At 36.0% G+C, this 25,317-nt stretch overlaps 1 protein-coding gene across 1 annotated transcript; it reads right to left on the reverse strand.

Moving 5' to 3' along the window:
• Positions 1 to 1,729: 1,729 nt before the first annotated feature.
• Positions 1,730 to 25,317, reverse strand: LOC129453366 (macrophage mannose receptor 1). Its single transcript, XM_073866025.1, has 12 exons — positions 25,130 to 25,317; positions 24,796 to 24,860; positions 23,034 to 23,134; positions 22,420 to 22,559; positions 18,034 to 18,136; positions 8,148 to 8,329; positions 7,971 to 8,012; positions 7,601 to 7,706; positions 4,363 to 4,595; positions 3,064 to 3,229; positions 2,167 to 2,199; positions 1,730 to 2,010 (listed from the first exon to the last, which is right to left on the reverse strand). Exons 1-11 carry the CDS (start codon positions 25,217 to 25,219, stop codon positions 2,183 to 2,185), a joined length of 1,245 nt encoding a protein of 414 aa, XP_073722126.1. The 5' UTR covers positions 25,220 to 25,317; the 3' UTR covers positions 1,730 to 2,010; positions 2,167 to 2,182.

A 25,317-nucleotide genomic window follows, 5' to 3' on the forward strand; every position in this document is an offset into this window, starting at 1 on the left:
CAACATTATGCCCAGTAAAACTAAGTGTTGTATGCTACATATATGATTGTTTCGAGGGGAAGAAGAGGCGGAGATGCACGTACACACAGTATTCCGCTGACTAGGATTTATCAAATTAAATTACACACTTTCATTTCCTTATGTGTTTTTTATAAATAAATTATCTGTGCGCTGCATTATTAAAAAAAAATCACGTGCACTCATAATTTTAAAACAAAACCACTAATCCCCTCCCATCCTCGAACTACCTCTCTTCACCTCCTGTCACGAGGAATGGCCTGAGGGTGTGGCAATCGAAAACTTGTTTCTGCATAAGCACAATGGCCCCACTTCCATCAATTAAAAAAGTTCTCGATGGACAAAACCAAATCCTACCTCACATTTCTTCTCATCCAGAAGCCTCTACATATGACACGATAAAGAAAAGACAATTGCAACTTCATGGTGACTTAGCAAACAAGAATGAGCTTTATAAGATAGGGGAGACAGGGGTTGGTTGTCACAATTTTTACTCATGCATGAATTGCTCATCTTCAAAAAATCTTTCAGCAGTAATTCCTACATGAAATGAAACTTTGGAGTCTTGGCTTTAAATGTGTATACTTTTTACTTTTAGAATGTATTGTAACAGGAAGTAATTAACCATCAAAGACACTCTGACACAATGTGACAACCAATCCCATCACGGGGTTGGTTGTCCCTATAGTGATTCAATAGGATTTCAGTGATAAATTGGGATCTGAAAAGATAATGTGTAATTTTTTAGTTTTTTTAAGCTAGAAACTGCAAATAAGTTTTAATATGAATACCACCCCTATGATAGTTGTTATTAATGCCCCTTGTGTTTAAACAATGGGATTAAAGTGGGTGATCAGTTACTTGAATAGGCTTTATGCCCAGCTGCACTATGAACTTCAGCCAGCTCCTTGTTTCCTGTCTGCCATTATTGGACAAACGGATTAATCCAGGTGTGTCTGATTATTGTTGTTGTGACTATTGAGGTCAGGCACACCTGGATTAATCAGTTTGTCCAATAATGGAAGACAGGAAACAAGAAGCTGGCTGAAGTTCAGGAAGTAGTGCAGCTGGGCATAAAGCCTATTGTCTACTGTGTTGAGAAATAAAATGAAATAATTTTAGTGTTAAAACCTCTTTAATTAATGCTTTATTTTATTTTAACAGCAAACAGACTTAAAAGGTCTACATGTCCAACATTGTTATGTGACAACCAACCCCGCAAGCTATGTGACAACCATCCCCAACTGACTTCTTGACAAACATGCTAAGCTAGCTGCCACACGGCTTTAACTTGATCGCTAAAAGAAAGATGACTCAAAATAAAGCTACTACTTTTAGCTTTTTAATGAGTGTTTTGTTTTTGAATGACTAATATCCTACAAGATCTCAACACAAAAACAACACCAACATGAACATTTACTCTGACCCATAAAAATAAAAAATGTCTCCTAACCTCAATGTTTTGTGTCTGCTCAGCAAAATTTCAAGTGCAAATGAGTAAGCTATTAAAGGCTAACAAATTGATATCAAAATTGTACAACAGCGCCATGTAGTATGTCTGGAATAAGCAGTGTGACAACCAACCCGTGAGACAACCAGCCCCGGTCTCCCCTACAAACAGTCAGATTCTTGTTCCAGATATACAACGCTCAACATACTGAACTATTGACATCTTTCAAAACTTTTCATGAAAAAAATCAAGAGAGGAAAGAAAGATTGAATATATTTTTATTATGTCTTTGTATGGTTATCTGTTCAAGCTGTCAATCATGTGATTGACATACAACTGCTTTAAATCTTGCATGCCCTCTAGATAAATGGGTACTGAATTTATATATAGAGAAAAGCGTATTGTTTATGTTAAGTGTGCATTTTGTGTGGTCTATATTGCCAGTGTATCTTATGTGGATGTTTAAAATATCTTGTGTAGTGACCAACACGACAATACAGCGATGCCAGTCGATCCATGAGACGTCTCATCTATCTGAGGATCTGCAATAACATTAAACACATATTACTGATAACACTGGAGAATAAAAATTGATTTACACAAGTACTTTGGCTTGTCAGTGTTTGTTGGAATTTTTCTACAGGTGTAGATATAAAGAAAAAAACACTTTTCACAGCTTATATTCAACATCATCATACCTGAGACTGATGGCTTCTATGGTGGTGGTCTAACTGTTAAAAAAGACACATGTAGATTTTACATACAGTAGGTGATACGTTTGTTGTTACCTCAAAAAAATGATCTTGTGGCTATGGTATATTTTTATGTCCTCATGAGTTAAAATTAAAGGGGACATTTCACTGTATTTTTTTCATGTTTTAGTGCTATAATTGGGTCCCCAGTGCTTCTATAAACCTAGAAAATGTGAAAAAGATCAACACAGTAACTTAGTTTTGGTAAATCATTCTCTGCAAGCATGTTCTGATTATTTTATTGGTTTATGAAATAAAATATCAAATATTAATAAAATCAAGTCATTTTTCAGTCTTGGTTTTTGGCCAAATGCATCCAGAATTTACGGGTTTGGCCCAGAAGTTTCATTTCAGGGCATCACTAATAACAAAATATAACATCAGTGGCCACCTGTGACTTCTTTTTCAAGCGAAGCTCTTCAAAACATGTATTTAGCCCGTTGTGTGTTTGGCACGTCATGTCAAAATATGTGTTTGGTGCATCAATTGAACCATGTGCATCACGCGTCTTGTCAAAATACATGCCAGCTGCAGACACTTCGAAGGGGTTTATAATAAAAATACGTTTACGTTTGCCTCGCTTAATCTCATGTGTAATGTCACGTGGTGTATCAACATGGTGGATGTAGTAGGTCCAAATTCTTTCATATTATCCATATTCATACTATATATTACCTACTGTTTAATGGTCGATAAGTAGATAATTAATCTAATTCAGTACCTACTGTCATAGTGTCCTCTATGCTGCTCTATACTAGCATACAATCCTCAGGAGAGATCCACCAATCAGAGATGTAAATGATCACATAAATAATATTAATAATAATAATAATAATGAAATACCTGTTGATCGTTTACAGATGGAATAATATGTGTTGTTACACGCTGCAGTTTTCCAGTCTCCATCCGTGTCAATATAAACACAAGCTAAATTGTTTTTGGGTTCTCCTGTAGCCCATTTACTGTAGCTTAGAAGCCAGTTATCCACCCAGCGATAGCGTCCATCTGTCTGAAAAAGCACATTAGCACACTCATATGTTAGTAAAATCATTTCTGCAGTGTGTATTAGAGATGCGCGGTTGGCGGTTACAGCCGCGGACTCCGCGGATAAACCGCGGGTCGGGCGGATGACGTGACGAAAAATTATATTTTAATTAAATTCGGGCGGGTGGCGGATCGACTGCTTGTTATTAGCTGTGTCCTTCTAAGCATGCGACTTTAAAAGGTGAGCACTCTGTCTTTCAAGGTGGCAGCCTCAGTTCGCTAAGAGAACTGAAATGAGACGGTCTAGCCTTCTGAGGACCCATAATTTGCGTCACCTGCTGCACACGCCCCCAGTAGCGCCCACTGCGCCTGTCAGCAGAAGACAGCGGAGACATTTCTGACTTATTAAAATAAATATGGTATCAGAAAAATATTAATTTATTTTAGAAAATATGACACATTGATGTAGATTAAACTATTCAACAGTATATCAAATAATCAACCTTAGAAATATACGCAAACAGAATAGGCTAATATTAACACAAAACATAACTGATAATACTAAAACAGTGACAAAAAAGGTTTCTAATAAATACACTTTTATTTAATAAAGGTTTTAATTGTTTGGGATAGCCTCGGCTGTTAAGGATCCATTCGTTCTATCATTAACAGCGTGAAATGAAGACGTATTTTGACACAGCTCTTATCAACGCCGGCGAAGGAGGTACGTGGCAAACTCAAAAAAATGAGAATTAAAAACAAAGGAAATAGAAGGTCAGAAAAGGGTTGCCTGGAATAAGTTTTACAAAGTGATAAATCAGGATGACACCAGTGCAGACTATGTAATTTGTGCGTTTAATTTAGGCTCTTTATTTATTTATTTTTGTCCCATGTGCGCCGATCGGAGACTGAGTTCACTGCTGATATTCGGAGATTTCTAGTCTCGCGGCTGGGCTTGCATCGCCCAGTCAGCGGATGGCAGGCGGGTGCGGTTTTGAAAACCGGTCAGAAACGTTGGTGCGGATGGATGGCGGACGGATGATGAGTTTTGTGATGCGGTTGCGGATGAAATAATAGCCCATCCGCGCATCTCTAGTGTGTATACAGTATATTTTATTACATGAATGTGTTTATTGTGAAGAGAGATGAATTTATTACCAGGTTACTGTTGAGTCCGATCCACAAAGGTTCTTTGAGATTGTCGACTTGTAGGCTGGTGTACGCCTGACTGATGGAGTTCAGTACACTCGCAAGATCAGCATCATCAGCTTTACACTGTCTTCTCGCTTCATCCCAGCTCATCTTCTCCAGCTGGACCTTATATAAATCATTGCCCAGACTGAAGTATTTCTGTGGTACTGCTGTGGTCACGGGAGGGGACAGCTGAGGGTCTAAAACACAAAGAAATCTCTGTAACACTTTCTATGAAGCCCATTCTTATAATTATTACAGGCAGTTATTACTATTCTATAAAAATATTGATAAAGACACAACAACACGAATACCCCATTATAAGAACAGTATAGTTACATTTATAATAACTTTATTATTACTTATAAGCAGAGGTGGAAAGGTAATAAAATATTGTACTCAAGTAAAAGTAAAGTTACTTTAATAATATTTTACTTAAGTAACAGTAAAGTTTCTGGTCTAAAAATCCAACACAGTCTCACCCCATGGCGTCAATATTTGACGACACTTGACCATGCGTCAATATGTTGACGCGGAGGGTATACCTTTCGCATCATTTTTTGATGAACTGGGGACTTCAATACTATTAGGTACGCGAAATTAAACAGTTGTCACCTGCCGTTGGGGTTAGGTTTGGGTAGGGATGTCATTATGTAAATCTAACCCTAAACCGACGCGAAAATGGTAAGAAAATAGGAAAGAGAATGCAACGGACTTAATAGTATTGAAGTCCCCAGTTCGTCAAAAAATTACGCGAAAGGTATACCCTCCGCGTCAACATATTGACGCATGGTCAAGTGTCGTCAAATATTGACGCCATGGGGTGAGACTGGGTTGAAAAATCTACTCAAGTAAAAGTAAAAAGTAAGTCATTTTAACTTTACTCAAAGTAAAAGTTATTTTTTTTACAGTGGGGAGAGGTGGGGGATTCTAGTATAGTTCAAAAACGACAAGGGAATATAAATCTCAAACTAGTTGTAGGAACATTTTTACAATTAAAGTGCAATAACAAAAAGTTAATAAAACCAAAAGCTTTTTTATACTAAGAAACATGTATGGAATTGTTTAATGATTTTTACAGGTGAGTTATGCACTTTTGAAGCAAACATAATATGAGGTCAGCTGCTAGTAAATACAATCACTATAGTAAGGTTTTAATTGATGTATTGCTGGTAACATACATTATTTTATTAAACTATAGTTTAAATGAGCATATAATGAGATGAGTGCCATGGCTATATACTTGACACGTTTATTGTCTTCTAGCTTCCCTGACCTGGGTACCTGATGTCTAAGACCTTTATTGTCTCGTCCGTCTCCATGGTTCGTTTTGCGCGTTCCCCCGCCCATCAATCAATCATCCATGGCACGTCTTTATCACCTTGCATTTTTTTTTTCAATTTTTTTTTACTCAGTAACGGATATGATTTAAAATGTAGCGAAGTACAATACTTTAAACAAAACATACTTAAGTAAAAGTAAAAGTACAGATTTTAAAAACTACTCAAAAAAGTAAAAGTACACAAAAAAAAAACTACTCAATTACAGTAACGTGAGTAAATGTAATTCGTTACTTTCCACCTCTGCTTATAAGTGAATCATTTGCATTTCAATGCGCATGCTTATAATCCACTATACACTGATTTAAATAATAACTACTCGGTCGTATACTTCCATGAGAGGATTTATAAAGGTGCAGCCTGCATTGTTAAAATGTTATTATATTATAGATACTACTTAATTAATCATGCAGATCTATTTCAAATAAGTTACTTATTATGAGTCATAAAGCAGTTATTAACCTCTATTAATGGATTATTGATGCCTTTAAAGGGACACTTCACCCATTTGCATTAAGCTTTGTATAGTCAGAACCCCAGTCATGTTTTTGAATGGTCGTGCATTGTTTCCTCAGTTGCCGCTGAGACAGAAATACAGATTTCAGTGTTGCACTTCCTTCTTTCAATGATGTAAAAAGATGTTATCTAAAAAAGCCATGCTGTGAGTTAATTACTATGAGTCATGAAATCATGAATATGTTATTCATGATCTATTTTCAATATTCCAAATGTAAAAATAATGCCTATAATAAAGTAATGAAAAAAACAAAAATCCTATACAAACAGTTGCGATTTACATACTAGTTAAACAGTTAGTGGCCAATGTTTGCATTACAGGTCATGAATGGGAATTTTGACTTCTTTTTGAATCTCCTCAGTCAGCATATTGCATATTGTGGTTTGATGTAATACTTAAAAAATATGTTGCTGTTTTTACTAGCATGTAAATCAAATCTGTTTGTAAAGGATTTTTTTTTCATTACTTTATTATAGGCATTATTTTAAAATTTGCAGATAAACTATTGAAAATGAATAATAAATAACATTTGATATCACTTTACTTATACTGCCCTCCAAAGGCTAAGTGCAGTATCTACGCAAACACTGAAACTGAGAAAAATGGCTTTAAAGTTTTTTACACCAGCCAGTCAAACATGTTACTGCAATTTTGGCACACACATTTCTCTGAAATGGGACAAAATTTAACCAGGAGACTTTGTCACAAGACACAACAGATCTCACAAAGCCCATTTTAACCCTTAACTCAATTTTGACCAAATGCGTAGTTACTGCGCTTTCGCTTTGTAGGGCAGTACAGCCATCAATGATGCATTTATATAGGTTAATAACAGTATTATGACTAATAATAAGTAACTTATAACATGGTTATAACAATATAAATCAAATAAGTTAATTGAAATAATGTAGAAGTAAATTTGCATGATTAATTAAGTAGTAACTATTATATAATAACATTTTAGCAATGCAAGCTGCACCTTTATAAATACCCTCATGGAAGTATACGACAGAGTAGTTATTACTTAAAGCAATGCATAGTGGATTATGAGCATGCAAATGCATCACTTTTAAGTAATAATAAACATATAATAAATTTAACAATTCTGTACTTATAATGGAGTAAACGTGTTGTTGTGTCTTTATCAATATATTTATAGAACTGCCTGTAATAATTATAAAGGGTGTTTTAATTCATTATAAGCATGGGCTTCATAAAAAATGTTACCAAAATCTCAAACAGATTATCTACAGTAAGAGATCAACAAGTCACCTATAAACTCATGTGTTTTCTACAATTGATTGGATTTAGTTTCAGTTTACGCAATGATGTCTTTTCTTCATCTAACCTGCGTTCCTCTTGCAGATGAATCCTCTGTTAGTTTCACAGTCTTCAACTTTCCACATACCAGTGAAATTCTCTGGACGTTTTACCATTACAGCACAGTCATCGACCTACATGGGAAAGATTTCAGATTTATACATACTGTACAGTAGTAGACATCCTATGACAAGGACACATGGGGGTATGAATGCGAGACATGCAGAAATGACAGAGCCAGAAACAGCATCAACAATGACTGTGTGAGAACCGGTTAAAAGATTTTCAGCACATTTATCAGTCATCTTTCAACGTTTGACAAGCAAGTGGTCTGCTGGGTTTACTATGAATAAAACAAGTGTTTGAACAGCTTTACTGTCAATGCTTTGGAAAGATACCTGATTCACAAGCCTGGTCCTGATCCTGACGAAAGGGAGATCCTGAAACACAGATGAGCAATAGCTGCATCTTAGTATATTGTTATTTAAATGACAAGGCTCTTTGTTTTTACAAATTGACTGAACTGAGAATTATTACTGAATTATTTATTAGAAAGAGTTATTATTCGCACTAACCTCAGGAGAAATGTCTCTTTTATATAGGCGTATCTCTGGCGATTCTACGGGTTGATCTTCGAGCCAGTTAGTGTATTTGACACCTTTACCATCAGTCCACACAAATTGCATCTCCCAGGTGATGTCATTTAAACCGATCCAAACTTCATGAGGCGAACTCTGCATCATAGTCGTGAGAAATGCTAAAAGAAAATATTCAGGTATAAATCTTATATGTCTTATTCAAAACCGCTCTTCAAGCGCTCTTCAATGCTGTTGATTGGTTTGCCAATTATTTGGCAGAAAGAACTCAGTGTGTTTATTTTGATAATTGCAAATCAGCAACTGTGAATGTATCTTGCGGTGTACCACAAGGGTCAGTCTTGGGTCCAATTCTATTTGCTATTTTTATTAATAATGTGGCTGATGGCATCTCCAAGGCAAATTTCCATTTTTATGCGGATGATACCATTATTTACTGTAAGGCTGCGACTTTACATCAAGCTTTTTCGCATCTGCAATTTGCTTTTAACCTTGTTCAGATACAACTGTATCAGCTAAAGTTAGTGTTGAATGTTGATAAAACTAAGACTATGCTTTTTTCAAAATCTAAAAAATCCTTGGATAATCTACCAAGTATTATTACTATTCATGGTGAGCCAATCGAACAAGTTAAATTGTATAAATATCTGGGTATATTAATTGACGATCAGCTCTCTTTTAAGACGCACATTGATAGACTGGTACGAAAGCTCAAGTTAAAAATAGTTTTTTATTTCAGAAATAAAGCCTGTTTCTCTTGGAAAACCAGGAGGAGATTGATTGCAGCTACCTTTCTCACTGCACTTGATTATGGTGATTTGTTATACAGAATGGCGTCTGATCGTAGTTTGTCCTTGTTGGATACTGTTTACCATAGTGCCTTGAGATTTGTGACAGAATGTAAGGCAATAACACATCATTGTACTTTGTACAAATTGACAAACTGGCCTGCATTGTCAGTGAGGAGGCATATACATTGGCTTACTTTTATTTATAAGTCTTTGTTGAATATGCTACCGTCGTATCTTTGTTCTTATATGACATGTAATATCAGCTCTTATAATTTACGCTCCAGTAATTTGTATTTATTATCTGTTCCAATGGTCCGTACAGAGCTGGGAAAAAAGGCTTTTAGTTACGCAGCCCCAGCCACTTGGAATATATTACAGTCTGATTTGCAATTACAAACATTGATTTCTCTTGATGATTTTAAACGACATTTGCAAGTTTTTGAAAATGATGCCATAAACAGTTGTCAGTGTTTTTAAATTAATTTGTTGTTTAAACATATTGTACAATTAACTTGTATTTTTTAAGTAGTCCAATGTTAACTGTTTATATATTTATGAGGATTTTGGCTAGTATTTGCTGTGTGCGTATTTTATTTTGTTTTGTATGTGTATTGTTGTAACTTTGTTCTGTAATTATGCTGCCATGTTGGCCAGGTCTCTCTTGAAAAAGAGGTTTTACATCTCAACGAGATTCATCTGGTAAAATAAAGGTTAAATAAAAAAGCTTCCTGAAGAGAGCACTGATTAGAGACCTGTACAAACACAACTGGCACATTTCATTTTTAATAAAACCCAAACCCGGATTCATGGGTTCACTTTGAGGTCAACACTACCGTGTGGCACTCATCGGAGTTAAATCCAGTTTAATACACGCTTCAAACCAAAGATTCAAAACAAAAGAGTAGCGGATTCACAAAGCAGTGTTTTGAAAGCGTCCATAACTAGTTAGGGCCAGAGCACACCGGGGTGTGAGGACCCTATTGTTCTTCAAGGAGTTATTATTATTATTTTTTCTTTTTCTTCTCCGACTTCAGCGGGACTTTAGAGGGCCTAAACATACTCGAAAACTCATGAAATTTTGCACAGATGTCAAGAGTGATGAAAATTTACATGTGGTGTAGGCTTTAGAATTAGGCGTGGGAAAATGGCTCTATAGCGCCACCTACAAATTTTCAACGAAGCAGCCCTCGGACTGTGTTTGACGTACAATTACGAAATTCGGTACGCTTCTGTAGCATGACAAGACCTACAAAAAAGTATCTTGGAGCGAAGCCGTAAACCAAACAGGAAGTCAGCTATTCGGAGTTATTTTTGTGATTTGGGCGCAGTTTTTGTCATTTCCAGGCGTCATACTTTAACTAACTCCTCCTACAGTTTTCGTCGGATCATCTTCATATTTGGTGAGTGTCATCTTAAGGCAGGGGTGTCAAACTCAATTTCATCGCGGGCCACATCAGCATTACGGTTATTTTCAAAGGGCTGGGTGTATTTGAAGGACTGTATGAATGTATCAACTCTTTTATTACTGTACATTGCATAATTTTCTCTGCATTTGCTTACTATTGGTTTTGTTAATAACTCAATTAATACCTAGCTTTGAAAGTAGAAGCCCAGGCAAATAATGACAAAGTGTATAGAGTACAACTATTCTACAGATTATTTTTAAAATAATTGTGGTGACAAAAACACATGTTGTGTGTGAGTACACTCAAAATGTTCTGTTATCCTTCACTGTGCAGGTAAGAAAATGAGAGGCATTTTAAAATACTAATCTGTTTTAAAATCTCCACCACAATATGCATTTATTAGACAAATATACTCTGGCTTGTCATTTATTGCCCTCTTTACAAAAAAGCTGTGATTTTTACCTGGCTTTGAGTGTCTGATTGACTGACGTCTCATGAGTTAAGTGTTGTAGGCTACAGATCAATAGTTTCAATAGTTATTAATGAGTCAGATGAGTCATTAGTTCGCGTATTTAGCGGGAGTAGACGCTGTGTAAACTAATCCCAGCTGGACATCGCGAAACATTTCTGTACACGAGACGGTAAACATTTCCTCGCTGGATCCGCGTGTGCGTGCGCGAGAGAGGGAGAGAAAGCACGAGCAGATACTGTCCGTTTCCATATGCGGAGGTCGCATAGGCAGCGTCATCAAGCCTGGATTATATAAGTTAACTGACCATTACATTCGCAATTCATACGGATATTACAACTATTTACTATAAACAAAGAATAATATTTAACTTTATAATTGTTAATATCCTGAAACAAGACAGTCTTGATGACGTATGCAGCCTGGAAATGTGCCCTCCGGAGGCTGCAGCGTTCGCATTCAGACACGCACTCTAGTAGTGCGCGCGTGCGGGGCACTGCACGTTCTTTCTCATGTAATCATCAACATTATCAACATCAAAAAGACTTTGGCGGGACAAAAATTAGTTTTGGTGGCTGCAAAAAAAGTAAATGTTGGAAACAACCTGCAAAAAATAAAACTTATAATAACAATAAAATAATCTGTAAACTCTCGCGGGCCACATAATTAACATAATTTGTTAACTCTCACGGGCCAGATGAAATGAGGGGGCGGGCCGGATTTGGCCCGCGGGCCTTGAGTTTGACACCCCTGTCTTAAGGCCTTTGTGATGCTAAATTGCGAAGGATTTGACTCTACGTAAAAATTTGTGTCGGTTCTGGCCCGACAAAGTTTGATGTTTTCCAATGAAATAGGAAGTTGCTGGAATTCATGCATACAATGTCCGATCTGTCCCAAATTTCACATGATTGCTAAGAGTCCTGACCTGAACACATCTACATAACAATTTTCATTTATAGCCATAGCACCACCAGCTGGCAACCTGAAGGAACATGTTTTAGCGCCACTTTCAAATATTCAATGAAGCAGCCCTTGGACTGTGTTTAACTTACATGTACGAATTTCGGTATGCTCATGTATTATTACAAGCCCTACAAAAAAGTCTCTTGGAGCAACGCCCTACACCAAACAGGAAGTCAGCTATTTTGAATTATTTCTCAGATTTTGGCTCAGTTTTTCTCATTTCCAGCAGTCATACTTTAACTAACTCCTCCTACAGTTTTCGTCGGATCATCATCATATTTGGCGAGTCTCATCTTAAGGCCTTTGTGATGCTAAATTGCGAAGGATTTGATTCTATATTAAAATTTGTGTCTGTTTCGGCCACCCAAAGTTTGATGTTTCGCTATGAAACAGGTTGCTGGAACTCAGGCATACAGTGTCTGATCTGTCCCAAACTTCACATGATTAATAAGAGTCCTGGAGTGAACACATCTACATGTCAATAGTCACTTATGGTTATAGTGCCACCAGCTGGCAACAGGAAGTGACATGTTAACACTGATTATGCAATGTCCGATCTTTCCCTAACTTCACATGATTAATAAGAGTCCTGGACTGAACACATCTACATGTCAATAGTCACTTATGGTTATAGCGCCACCAGCTGGCAACAGGAAGTGACATGTTAACACTGATTATGCAATGTCCGATCTTTCCCTAACTTCACATGATTAATAAGAGTCCTGGACTGAACACATCTACATGTCAATAGTCACTTATGGTTATAGCGCCACCAGCTGGCAACAGGAAGTGACATGTTAACACTGATTATGCAATGTCCGATCTTTCCCTAACTTCACATGATTAATAAGAGTCCTGGACTGAACACATCTACATGTCAATAGTCACTTATGGTTATAGCGCCACCAGCTGGCAACAGGAAGTGACATGTTAACACTGATTATGCAATGTCCGATCTTTCCCTAACTTCACATGATTAATAAGAGTCCTGGACTGAACACATCTACATGTCAATAGTCACTTATGGTTATAGCGCCACCAGCTGGCAACAGGAAGTGACATGTTTACAATGATTATGCAATGTCTTATCTGTCCCAAACTTCACATGATTAATATAGTCCTGGACTGAACACATCTACATGTCAATAGTCACCAGTGTTGGGCAAGTTACTGAAAATTTGTAATTAGTTACAGTTACTAGTTACTTCTTTTAAAAGTAACTGAATTACTGTACCAGTTACTGTATATCAAAAGTAATTAGTTACTTAGAAAAGTAACTTTTAAGTTACTTTTATGTCTGCTTTTTAAATGTAAATATGAACAGTACTGAACAGTCAAACAGTAAAATGATATGGATGGGCTATTTTACACGTAAGACTCTAATATATCACATACTGTAGGAGCCTATTTTGCTTTAGATTCAACCTTTGAATATTTTTGTTAGAAATTATCTTAATATGTAAACTTAGTTTATTTATTTATATCATTTAGACCATTTAGACAAATATTCTGCATGTTTACAAAAATATAAAATGTGTTAAAATTGTGTAGTGTCTCTTTAAAAATTTGGAGACAATTGTGTCAACATGTCATATTTTCTAAAATAAATTATAATTTTTCTGATTTCATATTTATTTTAATAAGTTAGAAACGTCTCCGCTGTGTCCTGCTGACAGGCGCGATGCGCGTGCAGCAGATGAGGCAAATTATGGGTCCTCCGAAAGTTAGACCGTCTCATTTCAGTTATCTTCACAAACTTCTGAGCGTCTTGAAAGGCCGAGTGTTCACCTTTTATCGCATGCTTAGTAGGGTGCAGCCCTTGCATTGGAACACAGGGACTGCGGTCTTTGGTCATATATTGTTTGTTTTCTGTTGGATTTAAATGATACACAGGATTAAAGGAAGATATTTAATCAGAAAACGGAGTAGGCTACGTGGATTGTTTTGTCGGACGGACACAGAGCGAGTGGATTGTTTTGTCAGACGGACACAGAGCGAGTGGATTGTTTGTTCGGATATGGAGAGACTGAAACTAAAACTAAAAGCGAGCTCACACATACTATGGAGTTTTAACACGGGTGTACAGCGCAATGTGAATATTTTAGTGGAAACAACAATCGCGGATCGTTCTCTTCCATGAAGCCGATGTAAACATCTAAGAATATATGAACATTTCTTAGATTTATTACCTTTGTGGACTACAAATGCAAGTTGATGTCATACTGCGATTGCTTGGTGAAGATAATTTACAAACATGAGAACGGATGGATTATGACTTGCGCACAATTTTTAAACAAAGGTATGTTGTCCCGTTTAGATTTTTCATGTTCATTCTATATGCACTGTCAGCTATGATGAAGTGTAATTAAGCATTGCGCCGCCAACTACGGTCCTGCGACATCAGATATGTTGTCTATTTTTTACAAAATAGAGTAACGCGAGTAACGAACTCATTTAAATCTCAGTAATTGTAATTGCGTTACTTGATTTAAAAAAAATACTTTGTTACATGCTCGTTACTGCTAAAAGTAGTGGAGTTACAGTTACAGTTACTTTGTAACGCGTTACTCCCATCACTGATAGTCACTTATGATGCCAATAGTCAGTTATGGTCATAGCGCCACCAGCTGGTAACAGGAAGTAACATGTTTACAATGATAATGCAATGTCGGATTTGTCCCAAACTTCACATGATTGATAAGAGTCCTGGACTGAACACATCTACGTGCCAATATTTACATGTAGTCACTCATACTCACACACACTCGCTCACTCTCTCTCTCTCTCTCTCTCATGCTATCTTACACGATGCTACCTCGCTGTAATTTGTAATTAGCAACAGGAAATGTGGCACATTATACTACACTTTTAAATGGTTCACCTATGTTTACATGCTTAAATGCCTATTTACTACTGTTCCCTTTAATTCTTATGCCACAGCGTGGCGGTGTCATGTGTGCGAGGGCCCTTCCATCACTTTGGATTGTGTTCTTTTATGTGTTATTTAAATCTGATATCTGCATTGATTGATCCATCATCTTATCTCATGTTTTGGACAGCTATATTACAGCTAGTGATGTTTTGATGTTATAATACGTTATGCTAAAAGTAGTTGCCAGTGTTTCATTTCTTTTATTGCAAAATGTTTTCCTAGAAAGTACATGCGAGTGCTAAAACACTGCTCCCCAGGACACGATAGCTGTGTCCCAATTCAAAGGCTGCGACCTTCTAAGGACGTATTTTAAGACCGATTGCATCACAGCAGCGCGACTTAAGGCCAGTAAGGCCGTCCCATTTCAAAGGATGCTTAGAATGAAGCCTCAAAATGAGTCCTCATTTCTCCACGCTGTTAAGGATAGAACGAATGGATCCTTAACAGCCGAGGATATCCCAAGAGTCTTTGCGCGTCTGCAACGGCTGCATATAATGGGTGGATATTCTAAAATAAACAATTAAAACCTTTATTAAATAAAAGTGTATTTATCAGAATTTTTTTTTCTTGTGACTGTTTTAGTATTATAAGTTATGTTTTTGTGTTTATAATATTCTTTTTATGTTGCGTATATTTATATGGTTGATTAATTTGGTATACTGTTGAATAGTTTAATATACATCAACGTGTCATATTTCTAAAATAAATTAATAATTTTTCTGATGTCATATTTAATTTAATAAGTCAGAAACGTGCAGGTGGGCGCGTGCAGCAGGTGACGCTAATTATGGGTCCTCCGAAGGTTAGACCGTCTCATTTCAGTTCTCTTCGCGAACTTCTGAGGCTTCCACCTTGAAAGACCGAGTGCTCACCTTTTAAGGTCGAATGCTCATAAGGTTGCAGCCCTTGAATTGGGACACAGCTATTGGCTGCGTCCGAAATCTCTAAAATACTGCCTTCGGGTGCAACTTTCGAAGGGATCAAGGCACGTCCGAATGTTTGCTTTACTTCCATGAGTGGGCATGCACGGGGAATGTGATCCGTCAAGTTAAGTTTGAAAAAAAAAATGGCGGCTAAGCATGCAGCTGGGGCACAGATGTGGTGTAAATCTAGTTATATTTTTACTTTTTACACCATGAATTGCATGGTGTGAAATAAGTATTGTAGTTTTCAAATATGGATGCTCTTTGTTTATATTTTAATCAGAATTACATTACACTGCACTAGGGCTGTTAAAACGAATTTCAGTAATCGAATATAATTCGAATATTAAAAAAAAAATAATACTAATCGAATGTTAAAACTACTATTCGAATGGGATTTAAAAAAAATAGAAACATAATTTTTTTTTATGTTTTCACTATCTAACGCATTTATGCTGTTAAATACCGCTAGCTACCTCGACCCGCATTTCCATCGGCTAATTCATTTGAAACAAGACCAGCAGCAGGAGGTACGTGAGAAAGAGAAAGCGGAGCTGATAGCGATTGCGGAGGAAGGTTATGAGGAAGACGAGAACGGAGCAGCCAAGGTGAAGAGGACAGTGTCAGGAGAAAACCGCTCTCAGTCCTATGGACGACCGTTTTGGGAATGTCTTTAATGCTAATTTGTTTGGATAAGTTTGTCTTTTCGACCAGTGACAAAATACTTGTTCAAGATCACACTTCCTCTAAGGTGTGTTTAAATGAAAAAAGAATAGTGAAATTGGAGGCCAGGGGATGTGTGTGCTGTGTGTAAGAAAAAAGTTAGAGAGGCTGAAGTACATTGTAATAATTTTTTTTTTGCATAACATCTTTTTTAACACTAAAAATCTTAATGATAAATATATGTGTGAAACCTAGAAATGCAATGATGCCAAAGCCACAAGTCTAAAGTTATATTTCACGTTTGAAGTCAATACACCCAAAAATGTGTTTTTGTAAGACTAGTGCCTTTTCTAAGTGCCAGTCAGCCACAAAATAAAAGTCTTTTGTTTACATGCATACAAGTTCGTTCTTTTTATTGTTTATCCTTTTATAAGCGTATAAAATGCCGTATCCACACCAGGAAATAAAGCTTCACACAAAGATTGTTGAATTCGTTATCTAATTGGCTACACGCGTGAGTCAGATGACGTCACAATATTTGACAGCGCTGTTTGGATATTATGTATTATACTCCCGCCTACTTTTACAAACAAGTTTGACCGCTGGTTTTGAACGCGAGTGTAATCTCATATACAAGTGTTACGATGTAAATAGTCCTCAGATTGTATATATAATCTATTACAAGACGTGCATGTGAAATCTGATGTAAACAATGGACAATATATTATATTTCACGGATTATACGCATTTGTGGACAAAAATGGTCATTGGGTGTACTTTGTTGGAGAGTTTTTATGAGTTATTCACACAACTGAAACAGACTTGATTCGATTCGCGTTCCTTATACCAGCACAAAGGTAAGGAGTCAGCTTATTTTATGCATGTTGTCATCTGGACTTCTGTAACAAAATTCTATATCTATGATGCTAGAGCAATTGTATCTCAAAACGGACACCATACACTGATGCTAAACCCTTAGACCTTTTAAACGATGTATAGCAATGTTATTATTATTGTTGTTTGTACACAGTAGGCTATATATATATATATATATATATATATATATATATATATATATATATATATATATATATATATATATATATATATATATATATATATATATATATATATATATATATATATATATATATATTGTTAGCAGCATTCAAAAAAACTGACGTCTTTCCGTCCACGAGCTAGTGCGTGCCGAGAGGTTAATTTTGTGTCTAAGCTTAATCATTAATTAGCAAGAAAGCTATCGCCTGTTATTAAATAATGACATGTTTATTAGTAATACTGCAATGTCTTCTAGTGGACATAATTTAAAACATGTTAGTCAACTATACGAGCTCATAGTGGCATTGGCAATGCATAAGCCCGTTTTTACAACGTGTGTAGATAGGTATAGTAAATATTAATAAGTCAGATTTGAGCATTAAATAATCGATTATAAATCGAATATTAAAAAAAAATAATGAATGAAATTCGAATGGGATAATAGAGGAAGATTGACAGCCCTACACTGCATATGAAGCTGTCCGGATGAGTTTCTCAGAGTCATGACGCTGAAGTCAGTGCCTTATGAGGCAGCTAGGCAACAAGTCAACTGCCCAACCTTTCAGACGCTGCCAATAAAACCAACAGATTTCATTTCTTATCTAAATAAAATAAATTCAGGTGTAAATAATAGATAACAGCATTAGTGTCATACTCACATTGCTCTGTGGAACTCTGAATGGACACCAGATTGCCTCCCTGAGAAATGCAGTGATCTCGTGCTCTATGCCACCACATCTTATGATAAAACAACCTGTAACACTATTTGGAAATACAAATGCTTAGAATAAATAAAGTGTGTAGCTTATGCTAAAAAGGAACTCACAGAGAAATTAACATTTGATGTGTTTGACAAATTGCTCTTATTGGCAGTTAAAAATCAATTTACAGAAAATATTAAATAAATGAACATGCTGGAGGATATAGGGGTGAGCGGGGCCCAACGCATTTTGTTTTGGCATAAATATTTGTTCGAACAATCATATGTTTACTGGTGCAACACACACACACACATTTCTGTAACAAATGAACACAAAAGCTGCATGCACACCGCCAGGGTCTTTGTCGCTGTGTGTTGTCTTTTTAAAGATGATGCACAACTGCGTGGCCATGTTTGCCTCCAGCCAGGGCTAAAACAACATTTAACAGAACTGTGCAAACTTTACTGTTTTAGATTAATGATAATGATGTGTATTGATGAGAAGTTGTTTTTTTAGTGCTTTATTCGCCAAGTGTATTTTAATGGACTACAGTATGAGACACAGTAGCGCAACTCTCAAGTTTAGACACATCAAGAGATCTGATCTTTGAAGTTCATAGGGATAATCACGTTTGATTGGAGTTGGGCTTGAGTAGGCTACTTGCTGGTGGCAAGCTTCTCATTTGCACAGAAATCTTGTCAAAGAACGAAAAATAACATTATTAACCCTCTGAGGTCTAAGGGGTTTTTAGGGCCTTGGGGAGGTTTTGACATGCACTGACATTTGTGCTTTTTCATTTGCTTAAAAACATATTAATGGCAAAAGTCTCATAACACTGTTTTAAGCACAAATTGAGCTACAATGTTATATGAGCAATATGTATGTACTTGTTTGTATTTTTGAGAGAAAAATGTTTATGCTTGGTTTTTGAAAAAGCAAAATTTTTTTAGTCACTGATATAAGTCCACACAACTCATTCTAAACATGTTTTCTCAAGACTTTTCAACACAGGATCTAGTAGTCTAGAGTTTTTTTCTTCAAATTGATGTGAAAATCATTTGCCCTGCTTATTCACATAAAACAATATATTGATTTACAATTTCTAAAACACTTTTGCTTGGGAAAGGCCGTATGCGTGGAGGCAGGAAAGCTCCTGAATAATCAGTGATTGACAGCTGAGAAACAAAAGAGTTGCATAATGAGCCACATAATTAGCCTTTTAGGAATGTTCAACAGGAATGTAACTTTCTCTGTGGTAAAACCATGATTTGAAGGTTTACTTGGGAATTTATAACAAAAATTTCCAATAGAATGTAAATACACACACACACACATACACACACATTATATACATATATATTTAAATATTTTCATAGTAAAGGTACTGTTTGGCCAATCGTAAAAATGAACACACAGGGTTAGTGTTTGATTGGCCAGCGAGAGGTTTACTTTTGTGCAGTAAAAAGCTCAAAAGAAGAACTGCCTATAATTGTCTGAACTCTTATTTGTATTTTTGTAATTCTTATAGTAGAAACACAACAAGGGACAAGATAAACTTATCAATGTTTGTTTACAGCTGCCGCCATTACTCCCTCACGTGTTGATCATGAAAGCAGTATGTGTGCACATGCAAGTGATCCTGTGTTTAATAAACTTGCTGTGCGGAGATATACACTTAGACGCAAGTAAATAAGGATTGTACTGTTTGCAATCGCGTATTTTATAAGAATACCAAAAAGCGCATTGAATTTCCTGACTCGTGTGTTTGTGTATGTGCGTGCCCGTTGTCTGTACTGTTTGACGGAAGGACAAAGAACAACTCGCGTCTGGAGATACTGTCACATATACGCAAGTAAATAAGGATTTAGAAGTCATGTTTGGCGCACTCGGATGAAACAACTCAGTATAACAATGAATGGAGAGGCTGGATTGTGTATCCATTGACTGCAGGAGGCACAAGTTATGCATATGGATATCTCTGCTCATTCACTTCAATGGCGCGGGGGTGTGGCGATCTCATCTCATTACAGATAAACAGTTAACAGGAGAAAGACGGTACCTCTCCTCCTTCTCATACAGTTTACACCGAATGACAATATCTGTTTTCGATCTCACTTACATCATTTAAAAGCAGACATTCCAAACATTATGTAGACATTTAGCTTTTGTTTCTATGACAAGTAAGAATTCATTAAGTTACAGTTAATTTTTCTGACGTGTTTCTGAAAGGCCCGCTCCACAGTCGACGGCAGAGTGTTAAACGGTTACCATTATTTTAATTAAACATTTCTGTTCCGGAACATATATATTTTTAAGTTTCTGGTCCTTGCAAAACATCAAAAGTTTCTGGTTTTTGTTTTTTCGTTTCGTGAACCTTTACAAAGCCTTGTGCTGAGTCCCAATTCGCATACTATCCGTCCTAAATAGTATTCGAAACTAGAATTAGTACGTCCCAAATCGTAGTATGTTGAAATGAGTATCCCAAAGATACCCGGATGGTCTACTATTTCCGGTTAGATTTCGAAGTGCAGATCGATCCACACTCTAATGGCTAATATTGCCCACAACCCATTGCGTGCGGGAGGGAGGAGCTTTGTGGTGATGTAAACATGGCAGCTGGGTGCAGCAGCGGAGATGCGCCCTCAGCTTTTAAGTGTAAGAATTCAAATGTTTAACCCTAATTAAAGTTATATTTCATTGTCTCATAATATTCGATTGATGTTGTGCAAATAAAGTACAGTGGCTCTAGTACAGTGTCATGCAAGTGTCTTTTTTATGTATTTCTTTTTATGTTTCTGTCTTAGATTTATACCTTACTATAACCCTTATGGAAATAAACACCTTTTACTACCATAGTTTAACCACACTGACTTATTTGTTGTAATACTGTGGCTGTACAAATGTTAACTTTATTAGTCCAAGCAAAGAAATATGGTTACTACACTTTTACTATAGTAAAAGCATGGTTCATTTTCATCGAGGTATTTTTGATTTATAATTTATATACATAAGTATAAAATAAGCAAAAAATACGTTAAACAATAGTTATACTAAACTTAAAATATTTTGACTTTTATAAGTAGCTTTCGTTACACACATTGCACATGAACGTCAGAACCAGCCGCCTCACAAACGACCTGCGTTTGGTGCTACGATGACGCCCTGCTTCACTCCTCAACTTGGTAAAACACATTGTAAAATGTATTGTGAAAAAAAACGATGAGAAAAAGATGGGAATAGTAAATAAAATTTTATTGGACATAAGTTATAAGAATGAATGAAATATTGTTAACAGTTGTGGTGTGCGTAACTAGGCAACCACGTTTTCGTTCACGTTGCATGACGTCATCGAAGTATGTCCCAGAACGTGCATACTCTTTTGCTACACACTCAAAAGTATGTACATTTTCCTCACAAAAACAGTACATACTTTTTGGTCGTAGTATAAGTAGGCGAATTGGGACTCAGCATTGGTTTTATGTCACCATCTTTTTTTTTTTTTGGAGGGGGGGCACTTTAAATGTGGTCACCCTAGGGCAGTGGTTCTCAAACTTTTTCCGCATGCGGCCCCCCTTGTGTACGGGGCATTCTTTTGCGGCCCCCCCAAAGAAAATTTATGACAAAACAGTTCTAAAATGTAACATTTTAATTAAGCAAAACATATTAAATTATACAAAGTAGTGCTGTTGGTTAGTAGGCTTATTTTTTCAGGTTTAATTACACAGAATTCATGATAAATGAATGTATTTTATAAAATGTCATAAAACGGGGACCCCCAGTTTGAGAACCACTGCCCTAGGGCACTACACTGTGTTAATCCGGACCTGATCATTTGCATAAAGTTGATATTTTCTTAACTTTGTAACTAGACACGCCCACTTCCTGTCACTGAGGCTTGTATCGCTAGAAGTCGACAAGCTTTCACCGCAATGAATGAGATTGTGTCACTCTGTCGTCACTGGCAGTGTGCATGCAGCTTTAATGTTTGTTTCTAGAATTCACCATTCTAGAAAATGTCATTGTCATTGTATACTTGACAAACGCTGCTGTGTAAAAAATGTTTTCAAGCTACTGTAGCGAACAGCTTTAATTACATTGATTAAAGCGACACACCATAGCTTTTGCCTTTGTATTTTGAATAATCTATAATACCAATGTAACTCCTAACTTCAGTGGTTCCCAAACTGAGGGCACAAGATGGTGCCAGGGGCCCCCCAGTTTTGTGACATTTTATAATATACATTTCTTTAAGAACCACGGCCTTATACGGAGTTAATTTTCACATCGTTTTGTTGGTCCAGATTCTCTGTGGTTTTGATGTGTTTGGACAGTAATGCTTCTTACTTTTCCTCTGAACAGAGTCCATTGAGGAGCACAGCCGCCCGTTGGTACAGTGGTTGGAGACACGGTGGTGTTGACAAAATCAGCACTTCTTTTACAGATCGAGGGAAACGAATAACCACAATTAGCATCATTCCAGAATCCTACAGAAACATATACATGTTATTAACCAGATCATGTGCACCTCTAAAACAAAGACATTTACAGCATATTTATATTGCTATAGCAAGCTTCAGAATTATAAAAAATATCAAATTGAACTCATTTTAATACAGTAGCTAACTTGAAATAGTAGTTAATATTACTTTATACATATTCAATTTGAAATAAGATAACCAATTAACAAAATAACTTTTTAGGTTAATATTAGCCTATACATTGGGAAAAAGTTGATTCAACTTACAAACGTTATAATTTTTTAAGCCTTTTAATATTTATAACTTACTTTTCTAAGTTGAACCAACAAATCGCGTTTTACAGCGTATCATAAAACCTGTAAATGTTTTCAATAGCAGATATGAAACCCCTCTGTATTCATGGATTTTGTTGTTTGTCTGCATTTAAAATGTGTAGTTTCTTGACATTATACAAAACCAGCTCTTATCAGAAGTTCTTACCCATGTCCTTGTACATGGTCACACAGTACTCATCATTGTTGGCAAAATTTGGTTCATTTTGATGCCATGCAGTGTAAACAACAGGTGAACCGTCCACCGAACTACAAACAGACAAATAAAACAAGAAAATTTAGCTTTATTAACTGAACCTAACCCACTGCCCTGCAAACTCAATGGAAAACCACTGTTGCACAATAACTACACTGATAAATATATTTGCATATTTATAAGATTTATAAGATTTTCAGAAAGAAAATGACATAAGTAAAAATCTGATGGTTTGTTAAATGTAGATGACATTGAAAGTAAACAGGTTTTGAAAGTAGAAAATATGGATAAGAATTAAAAAAAAATCTGAAAATCTATATATTTTACAAGATAATATATTTTAATATTTTTTTTTTGCAGATAAAATAACCACCAGCTTACAATGGTGAAAACCATTAAAGGATGTCCCATAATTCCCTGAGTATATTTTTACATTCTCATATTTCTCATTGGTAATGTACATTATGGGGTTTTGTGTTACATTTTACATTGATTAAAGTGGTACTCCATAACTTTTGCCTCTGCATCACCATCTCTGTTTAACATAAACTTGCAGGTTACCTTACATACTAATGCTTATGTACATTGATGTCAATTAAAGTTTTCTGTAAAATCTGATCCAACCTATAAATCACTATATTAGATTGCCATTGTGAATCAGGGTAAGGTTAGAATATTTTATTGCATAATAACTAATTTTTGTTAATTAAAAAAAAAAGTTTGAAATAGTGGCTTTAATTTTGTGTTACACTGACTTAACAGATAACAAAATACTACATTAAAAAATAATTGGTATACTGTATAAACATTTTACACGAATAGGCATTTTTTATTTTAAAATTATGTGATAATCTACAGTTTTTGAAAGTAAAAGTCTGACGTTTTTAAAATCTGATGACTCCATCATCTTTTTAATCTCAATGAAAACAAAACCAAAGTAATCTTGTTTGTCCCTACACTCTTAAAAAAAAGATGTTTCACCATGCCACTAAAGTACCTTTTCTGTTTAAATGTTTTTTAAAGAACCTTCTTCTTCTGTTTCAAAAAAGGTTCTTCAGATTATAAAAAAATCAAAGAAATGGTCCATTGAGAAACCAAAACATGTTCTTGTATGACATCATGTTTGTGTTCACGGAGAAGCCTCTTTGCCAATTTTACGGAAATTGTCTGGGACCAAAGTGCTGTGTGAATGGGGTTTGTTACATTTCATGTTGATGAATTAATGTTGAACTTTCATTTTCATGGTGTTTCGTATTTGTGTGTATGATACTGTGCACCTTCTCTATGCAAGTATTGGGACCAAACTATGGAAGGGCCACTTTTCCGTAATGTGGTTGTCTGCTTTACTATCTAAATGATGGTTAACTGAATTTTATTTTGTCAAGTACAAACAGATTTATAGATCATATATCATGTATATAAGTTAATACAATTTGCACTTAAGAATTTTAAAATATTCAAAACTTTGCTCTGAAATATAGAATTAAAGTCCCTGTACTGACTGTACTGACCCTGAAATATGTAGTACTGGGCCTAAAACTTTTCCACAAGCGACCATGTTTCCTGTATAAGATGCTTACATGTTTCCTGTTTTTTCAAAGGTTTTCTGGCAACCACTGCTTCCAGATTTTTATTGTTAAAACAACAGACTGTTGGCTTATTTGGTCCTAGTTACAGTAAGTATCCATTCTGTGTTGTAATCTTTCATACTCACCGTAATGATCTGTCCAAATCTAAAGTCAACCCGATGTAGTACTGATTTTCTGATCCTCTAGATATCTATAAACAAACCATCAGATAGTCCATCTCACATGTCTATGTGGAAAACACTTTATAATCACATCTTCAGCTACTGTTTCAATCTCGGCAGCTGCTTCAAACTCTTGCATCAGGGATGAGCTGTTATTGCCTTTTTTCTGACTCAACTGCCTCCAATTATGGAGACACTAAAACCAAGACAGTCCAGCTGGTCCAAACAGGTTTATGTTTATGTGGCACAATTCACATACACTGACTGAGATTTAGACCAACCTGATCATTTAACCTACCTGTTTAAATAAAAAACGTCTCTCAGCCTGACCAGTAATGACAACAAGATCAGCGTGATTCTTCTTACAGAAGGCACGAGCGTCTTCCATAGGGTGCAGATCAAGATTAATAAAATACTGACTGCCATTGTACTGAATCCAGCCATCAGACGTCTTGTTATATTCTATAGTGAGAGGAAAAATGACAA

This window comes from Misgurnus anguillicaudatus, unplaced genomic scaffold (assembly GCF_027580225.2).
Source record: "Misgurnus anguillicaudatus unplaced genomic scaffold, ASM2758022v2 HiC_scaffold_34, whole genome shotgun sequence".
Taxonomy (NCBI): domain Eukaryota; kingdom Metazoa; phylum Chordata; class Actinopteri; order Cypriniformes; family Cobitidae; genus Misgurnus; species Misgurnus anguillicaudatus.